Source organism: Phoenix dactylifera, chromosome 9 (assembly GCF_009389715.1).
Source record: "Phoenix dactylifera cultivar Barhee BC4 chromosome 9, palm_55x_up_171113_PBpolish2nd_filt_p, whole genome shotgun sequence".
NCBI classification, from domain to species: domain Eukaryota; kingdom Viridiplantae; phylum Streptophyta; class Magnoliopsida; order Arecales; family Arecaceae; genus Phoenix; species Phoenix dactylifera.
This window is the reverse complement of record NC_052400.1, coordinates 8,564,365-8,573,529: the sequence shown is the minus strand read 5'-3', so window position 1 is coordinate 8,573,529 and position 9,165 is coordinate 8,564,365. Positions and strand designations below refer to the sequence as shown.

General features: G+C 42.3%; 1 protein-coding gene across 2 annotated transcripts in view; it reads left to right on the top strand.

The window, feature by feature from the left end:
• Window positions 1-3,075: 3,075 nt before the first annotated feature.
• The window catches only part of LOC103698741 (chitin elicitor receptor kinase 1-like), a 56,937-nt gene continuing 50,847 nt past the window's right edge, over window positions 3,076-9,165 (top strand). For both annotated transcript variants that reach the window (XM_039129932.1, XM_039129931.1), the window contains exon 1: window positions 3,076-4,022. In XM_039129932.1, the coding sequence (XP_038985860.1) occupies window positions 3,383-4,022 (640 nt within the window). In that variant the 5' untranslated portion in view covers window positions 3,076-3,382. The remainder of the gene's footprint in view (window positions 4,023-9,165) is intronic.

Genomic DNA, 9,165 nt, shown 5'->3' with positions numbered 1-9,165 from the left:
TCCAAGATTCATTGCGTCCAAATGGATCTCGGCATCAAAAGTCCATGACAAATAATTTTTGCCGGATATGTCAAGAGCTACAAATTCAAGCTTGGTGAGATTTGACATTATGAAATAAAAGAAAAGAAAAATATATTACCACAAATAAGTGAAGACCCTTAGTTGGTTAGAGTCTCGTGCTGATAACGTGGTATGAAACTAAAAATAAAGTAATAAAGTAATAGAAAATAAAGAGAAAGAAAATACAAGAGAGCATGAGATATAAATGGCTCTTTTATTCTTTCTTACTTTTCAGCTCCCGATACAAGATTACATATCATCCATTTATAGGCCAAAGGAGAAAGATCAAAGGCCATAAGATTAAAGGCCACAAATACATTAATTCATCATTAATGATGAAATTGGAGGGTTATGAGAAGTTGAATAGTCATGGATGAATTCAGATGAATATCCATCTAGAGATGAAGATGAAAAGTCAAGATTTTATAACACTTTTATATTTATCTGAAGAATAATTATTGACCTCAATACCATGCGCCTCCCAAAAATCAAGAGCCCTAGCTTCCACCTGATTAGAAAAAGATCGAGGGTTTGATTTTATTTGCAATTAAATGGTGATAAAGGTAAAAAAAGATGATCAAGATCAACCAAGGGTCGACCGATGGGGGAAGGGAGGGAGAGAGAGACTTGGTTTGGGGTCAACCATGAAACAAAGAGAAAGGGTTAAGATTTTAGGCTTGTCCTATTGGTGAAAAAGAAAAAGCAGAGAGAAAAGAGAGAGAGGATAGAGGGGACTCGGATTTGATATGTGGGCAATCACGAAAAAGGGGGAGAGGAGAGAGATATGGAGAGATCGTGAGAGAAAGTAAGAGAAAAGAGGAAGAAACGGGGAAGGAAGATTTTTTTTCTTTTAATGTTGAATCCAGTGGAGGAAGGTAAACACGATGGGGGTATTGTGTCTTAGTGGCAGCAATGATGGGTGTGGGCCAAATGTTCAATAATAGACAACTGTTGCGACGGTAGCGCTGATGAGAGAAGAAAAAAAGGGGAAGAAGGAAACAAGGCTTGATTAATAGAGGTTTGGTAAAAGTGTGGATTTGGCATTGGGTCTCAAAGGATATCAAGTAAGGTTCAACCAGGGAGCCAGTGACTAACGGTGGTAAGTAGTGGCGATTAGTTGGTAAAAGAAAGAAAAAGAGGATGGAGTCGGTTGGTCGCTAAATAGAAAGAGGAAATTAAGGGGCTTAAGCTCATGGCTCCTTGCCGATGATCGACACGGTGGTAGGACACGATTGTGGCGATGACAGCAGAGAGGTGATTGTGGTTAAGAGAAGATAGGATTCGATGGAGAAATAGGGGAAAGAAAAAATAAAATATGTTGCTAGTAGTTTTGTGTCCGCTCGGAATCCTTATGATAGGTGCGAGCTACCTAGGTGATACCTTCTCATCGGCCATGATCTTGACAAAGGATTGTGACCATAGGAGGGGGAAAAGGGGGATGAGGTTGGAGATGTCCCCTATTGCTCAATATAGCTTTTTTTGTTTGGCAAATCGGATGAACATTAGTTATTCGTGCATAAATACATCTATAAAAATTAACAAATGAAATATTTAACAATGAACAAAATATTTGTAGGAGAATCTTATAATCTAGTACTAGTGTGATTGGTTATATAAGAAAAAATGTAATATTTTCACCCATTGCAAGTATTTGTATGTAGTGCGTCACCCATTATGCTTGAACTGCCTGTTTAGACTTATCTAAAAGAGATGTGTGTATGGCCTAATACTAAAATTGCTGGGCCTCATTGAGATGCAAAATATCACCTTCCAATGCATGCCAATCCCATGGGTAGTTCTAAATACACCCCCCCTATTGCTCAGGACACCCCCCAAAAATTAAAAAAAAATTAAATACTCTCTACACCCCCCCATTTGCTAAGGACACCCCTAAAAAATTAAAAATTCCTAAATTACCCCCACCCTCCCCACCCCCCACCTCCCCACCCCCGCCTCTGCCTCCTCCTCCTCCCCCCTCCTCATCCTCCTCCTCCCCCTCCCCCTCTTCCCGCCCACCTCTGCCTCCCCCTCATCCCTCTCCCCTCCTCCTCCGCCCCGCCTCTGCCTCCTCTTCCTCCCCCCTCCTCATCCTCCTCCTCCCCCTCCCCCTCTTCCCGCCCACCTCTGCCTCTTCCTCATCCCTCTCCCCTCCTCCTCCGCCCCGCCTCTGCCTCCTCCTCCTCCTCCCTCCTCCCTCCTCCTACTCCTCCACCCCTCTACCTCCACCCCCCATCCCCATCCCCTCTTACTCTGCATCCCCCTCCGCCTTCTCCCCCTTCTTTGCCTCCTCCTCCACCCCCTTCTCCTCCACCTCCCCCTCCTCCTCCTCCTCCTCCTCCTCCACCTCCCCCTCCTCCAACTACCCCTCCCCCCTCCGCCGCCTCCTCCCCACCCTCCTACCCCTCCTCCCCTCCCCTCCGCCGAACAGAAGGATTCTGTTCGGTTGAGGGTTGCCGAACAGAAGCCTTCTGTTCGGCACTGGATCGCCGAACAGAAGCCTTCTGTTCGGCACCGTTCAGCCGAACAGAAGCATTTTGTTCGGCGATCCAGTGCCGAACGGAGCACGAAACGGAGGAGGAGGAAGGGGGGGTGTACTGAGAAAATTTCAAGGGCGATATGGTAATTACACTAAAGGTTAGTTTGGGTATTTTTTTTTTAATTTTTGGGGGGTGTCCTGAGCAATAGGGGGGGTGTATTTAGAACTGCCCCAATCCCATGCATAGCAAAAAAAAAACATGCCAGTCTGATTCATCCAACTCATTCCAAGCCACGTAGCGCGACTCTCAAAGCACCGTGGATGAGAGTGCAGCTTGCCCAAAAAAGGACGGCCACGCTGTTGGTTTCCGAGACACACCGGATACAGTGTATCACTGTAACCAACCGGACAAAATCCGGCGGTGGGAACCGTTTCTGCTGTCCCGCGGAACCAAATAAAAACTCTACCGGTACGACTTGTCGACCTCCTATTGGGTAATTTTAACGTGAACGTGTCAACATTTGCTGCCGATTACAGTCATGGAGATTATTCAAAAAAGACGACGGTGACGGAGAGTCAACTCTCCTCCTATCCCCAAACCCCCCTGCGATGGCTTTCATCTCCACAAAACCCTAGCTTCCGATCTAGGGCGACGATTAAGATTAGGGTTTCGATTTGCTCTCCTCCCTCCCAAAAGATCTCGATCCAAACTCCAATCCCCTGCTCAGAATTCCACTTCCCGCTCTCCCCTCCTCCCAGAATTCCAATTCCTTATGATCTCAATAAGCTCAGGAAGCTAGGGTTAGGATTGGGATTTCGATCTTTTCCCTCTCCCGTCCCGAGAAGATGGTTGGATCTCGAAGACACCTTCCAGGGTTCCAATTTCTTCTCCTGCTCCCATTCCTGGCATCATTTCTTCTCCAATTGGAGTCCAAATGCCAGAATGGTTGTGACCTTGCCCTTGGCTCCTATTATGTCTCCCCTAATTACAACCTGAGCTACATCGCCGGCTTCTTCAACCTCAGCGACACCGACGTCCTCCGGTACAACCCCAGCATCCCCAACACGCAATACATCCAGGCTGGATCCCGCGCCAATGTCTCCTTCCCCTGCGACTGCATCAACAGCGACTTCCTCGGCCACGTCTTCTCCTATGTTACTCTCCCCAACGACACCTACCGAAAGATTGCCACCGACTACTACGCCAACCTCACCACAGCCGCCTGGCTCGCCAAGTTCAACAGCTATAACTCCACTCAGATCCCTGATGGAGCCACGATTAATGTCACTGTGAACTGCTCGTGTGGGAATGAATCCGTGTCGCGTGACTATGGGTTATTCGAGACATATCCGCTCCGACCCGGGGAGAACCTCTCCACAGTGGCTGCACAGTTTGAGTTGTCATCAAAAGAGGATTTGCTGCGGGAGTATAATCCTGGAGTGAATTTCAGTGCAGGAGAGGGGATTGTGTTTATACCGACGAAAGGTGAGTCTTTTGTTTTTGGTGATTTAGAATTGGTTGAATTCAGGGGGTTTGTTGGAAATATGGGAAATTTTAATTGGACTAATTTTTTTGGAGCAAGGAAGGAGTAGTTCTTTTATATTTATCTGAAGAAATATTGTGGTGAAAAAGAACTATCTTGATAGCTGATATTTATTTTCCTTAGATTTCCATATAGTTAGATTCTTATTAAAATGGTATATCGTTTGGCAAGTAATCTACTTGGTAAAGAGCATTAATTTAACGAAAATATTGATCTATTTGAGCCCCATAAAGTAAATGTTAGTTATTAGCTTGCTAGGTAGTAAGGACCAGAAAAATGGTGCGTGTCAACTCTTGGATTGATCCATTTCTTTGAAGTTTGGAGGTATGGAGGAAGATGGAGTCTCATTTGAAAAAAAATATTCAGCTGAAACATTGAAAATGGCTGACATCAACAGCAAAATATTGCATTCTGTTAGGTCATGCATCTTAGAATTTGTACTTTAACAAGAAGAAAAGAAAGTGCAGAAGGGTGAGAAAGTCAAAAGGAAGAAACCTTGCGGCAAAGGAAGAGAGTACCCACTTGTCATTTCTACCACATAAAAGTCACACTTTGTCAATACTGAAAGTAAATTGGTGTATGACCTATCTTATTTGATTTGTTAGATGGGAGGACTAGTAAAATTGAAAATATTTGACAAAAGAAGATCTCTATAATAAGAAAGATGCATGTGAAGCTTGAAGAATTTAATTTTTTAAAGGTGAGAAATGTGGAAAGTTAAATCTGGAGCGTTTCTCACGAGTTTCGACGTTGTGGGAAGAGAGAAAAAGGTCTCTTCAAGGTTCGTTTGGATGTCCATAACATCCATGGTTTGTTAGGAATCAGGCGTTTTTGAAGGAAATCTAACCATCAAAGATTTATTTTACAAAAATGCTGTTTGGATTGCAATTTGGAGTTTAAGAAATTGTGGAAAAGATATGATTCCATGGAAAACACAAAATCCACTATGATTGAATTTTTCTTTCCAATATTCTGTTGGAATCCCTCGCACGCCGCAGAAAAATCTAGAACGCAGCGGAAGGCATGCGGGAGATTCCGTTCATCACATTAACATATTTTAAAACACCGTTCGTAAATAGATTAGGATTAAATACTTTTTACATGATTAGGAAGATAAGATTTTCACCTTGTGCGGGTAGATGATTACCGCAAACTGATGATCGTGGTATTTGATGAAGGTTCGCTTGAAGCCGTACAGGTATCCACACGAGGCAAAGGACCGATCGAAGCTCTCGTATCTACCCGCGGTGCTAGCTCTCTTGCAGAGACAACTCTTGATGGCTGAAATCTTTTCTCCTTGCAGCAAACAACACCTTGATTGCTCTCTCTAGAGGAAGAAAAGTAGGAGAAAGAAGGATCAAAAGGAAGCACGCTTGCTGCCTTTTGTTTTGGTGGAAGAAGGAAGAGGATCCAATAACCACACACGCCTCTCTTTTCTTTTCTTTTGCTTGCGGCTGAAGAGGAAAGGGAGAGAGGCTATTTGCGGCTCAAGAGGGAAAAGGGGGCTTCACGTATTCCCTAAGAAAGCATTAAAGGAGGGGTCGCACGCCCTCCTCTTTGAACCCCTTTGTGGATTGGGATGAGCTCCTAAAATTTAGGAGCTCATCCTTATCCTTTTATTTCAAAGAGAGGAGGGGCGTACACCCCTCCTTTCCTCTTCACGTAAAAGCCAAGGGAGGGGCGTACCCCTCCCTCTTATTCCCTCCAATTCCACGCCCCACTTAATCATATTAAGTGTGGGGGGGGGTGTAGATGGGAGCCCAATCCTTTTCTAAAAAGGATTAGGTGAACTCAATCTATCTTTCATTCAAATTCTAATCTAATTAGGATTTAATTAAACCATGACTTAATTGAAGTCTTCAATCCTAATCCAATTAGGAGTCATTAGATTAATTAGATTAAAATTAAATAGAACTTAATAAATCCTAATCTAATTAGGATTTATTAAAATTTCAGTCCTAATCCAATTATGATTCTAGAAATCCTACTCCAAGTAGGACTCTAATTTAATTTGGAGTCCTAATTCAATTAGGACTTTAGGAATCGTACTTCAAGTAGGACTCGTATTTAATATGATCAAGTCCAATTGATTAAATCCAATTAAGTAAATTAAATTGCAATCCAATTGTAATTATTCCTTCTTCAACTCACTAACTATTAGTGGGTTAACCAATTATCAATCAAATTGATTATATGTGATTTCCAATCACAATTTAACCATTGGATCGGTCAATACCTCTAATGTGTGTGACTCCATAAGTTCTATTCTGTCTGGTAGTAAGATATATTGCGATCTCTATCATAATATCATTGAAAATTTCTTTCAATGGGTTGAAATAATTTCAACTCAACTCACCAGGGATCATCGACCATCAAGATAGTCCCTGTGAGTCTCACTATCCACCAATGACATCTAGCAGCATGTAGTGACTATCCAGCAGAATGGAATAATGAACCTCTAGGTGCAGTTATCATATGATACATTCCTTCTATCGTGGATCCTTACAGGATGGAGGTCATGGATAACTCGTCGAATCTCATCGTTTGTTGTATGTCAAGATTTATTCGACTTAAGTTCGAGAGTGGAAAACTCTTTATCCACTGTTCGTACTGCCCCGGCCGAGGTCTTACGAACTCAGTCTTATAAATTACATAGAATCACTCCTCATCTACTAAGGTCGATAGATTCGATGTAGGTGCATACCCTACTCCTACAATGAATCTACTGCAGCCAATCTGCACCAGAAAGATCTATGTGGCTAGAGACCATGTATATGTGCAGTCAAACTATAGCAACCTCACTGTGAATAGCCGAAACACCGCAGGTCAAAGGACCAGTCACACTACTGCAACATCAAGCAAGTCACTGACGAGTGGATAGACATCCAAGTGACTTCTTGTTTTGGTCATGCTCAGTACTCTTGTTCTCTAATAAGCACCTGCACTATCACTTCAGTGTTCCTACACTGTGGATTCGAATCTTGTCCATCCATAAAGAAAGCGATCCGTGCACTGATCTCATCGGATCGATCATCATCCTCGTGATGATCCATTGATCAGGAGCATTTAGAAATTAATCACCAATGATACATGGCTCAAATTTTCAACTCTTGAGAATATGCATCATTTTATTAATTCCTTGGACGATTCATAGACACATACATAATATGAATGAAAAAGATGCCCATTTATTAATCAATAATAATAAAATCAAGTACAAAACTATGTCTCAGAATTAATAATGTGTCAGCCATATTGGCTTCTAGGGCATATATCTAACAATCTCCCACTTGCACTAAAGCCAATCAGTCATATATCTAAGTCCCATCTTCTCAAGGTGGGCTTCAGTCTTCTGCTGACTTAGTTGCTTAGTGAGCGGGTCCGCCATATTGTCCGCGGAGTCTACTTTCTGCACCTCGACATATTTCTTCTTGAGGTAGTCGCGTATGAGGGGAAAGCGCCGCTCTATGTGCTTGAACTTCTGATGAGACCTTGGCTCCTTAGCAAGAGCTATGGCGCCATTATTATCGCAGTAGAGTGTGATGATATTACATCTAGCTCTGCAATGAATTTTTTGAACCAGAATGCTTTCTTTGCAGCTTCAGAGGCGGCAATATACTCAGCTTCCATGGTAGAATCAGCAATGATCGGTTGTTTGGAACTCTTCCAATTTACCGTACCACCATTGCACAAGAACACATATTTAGATGTAGACTTTCTATCATCAATATCAGTCATAAAGTCTGAATCTGTGTATCCTTCTACCTTTAACTCTGATGCTCCTCCAAAGACCAAGAACAAATCTTTAGTTCTTCTCAAGTACTTAAGAATGTTCTTGACAGCTGTCCAGTGCTCTTCGCCTGAATTCGACTGATATCTGCTAGTGACACTCACAGCAAGAGCTATATTAGGTCGTGTACACAACATGGCATACATGAGGCTCCCTATTGCAGAAGCATAAGGGATCCTGCTCATGCGTTGAATCTCTTCAGATGTGTTGGGGCGCATCTTTTTGGAGAGATAAATTTTATGCCTAAGGGGTAATAGACCGCTTTTCGAGTTTTCCATGCTGCACGTTTTCAGCACCTCCTCTATGTACATCTTCTGTGATAGGCCAAGCATTCTTTTAGATTTATCTCTATAGACCTTAATCTCCAAAATATAGGATGCTTCTCCAAGGTCTTTCATGGAGAACTCTTTTGACAATCAGATCTTGACTGAGGTTAGCATTGGAATATCATTCCCTATCGGGAGGATGTCGTCTACGTACAATACGAGAAACACGACAGCACTCATACTAACCTTTTTGTAAACATAAGGCTCCTCTTCATTCTTGATGAAATCAAACGTTTTGATCGCATCATTGAAACGAGTGTTCCAACTCCGAGATGCTTGCTTTAGTCCATAATGGACCTTTGCAACTTGCAGATCTTGTGATCTCCATCACTGGAAAAGATATCTTCATCAAGATATCTATTTAGGAAAGCAGTTTTCACATACATCTGCCATATTTTATAATCATGAAATGCTGCAATGGCAAACAATGTTTGAATGGATTTTAGCATGGCTACAGATGAAAAGGCCTTCTGATAGTCAATGCCTTTGCCCTGACTATACCCTTTCGCCACTAGCCTCGCCTTATAAGTCTCTACCTTTTCATCCGAACCTATCTTTCTTTTGTAGATTCATTTACATCTAATAGGTACTATACCTTCTGGTGGATCTACTAAGGTCTAGACTTGGTTGGAATGCATGGAGTCTATTTCTGACTTCATAGCTTCCAGCCATTTCTTGGAATCGATATCTGATATCGCCTTGTTGTAGGTTTTGGGATCCTGTATATGTTCCCTATCTTCCATGAGGAACATTTTCTCGGTATCCTCTATAAGCATAACTAAGTATCCATTAGGAGGATGAGAGATCCTACTAGATCTACGAGGTGGATGAGGTACTACGTGTACTGACTCTATATGAATAGGTTCTGTAGGATCCATAACTCATTGTTTTTTAGAGACTCTTCAAGTTCAATTTTTCTCCCACTGCCTCTATTAAGGATAAACTGTTTTTACAAGAAGATAGCATGAC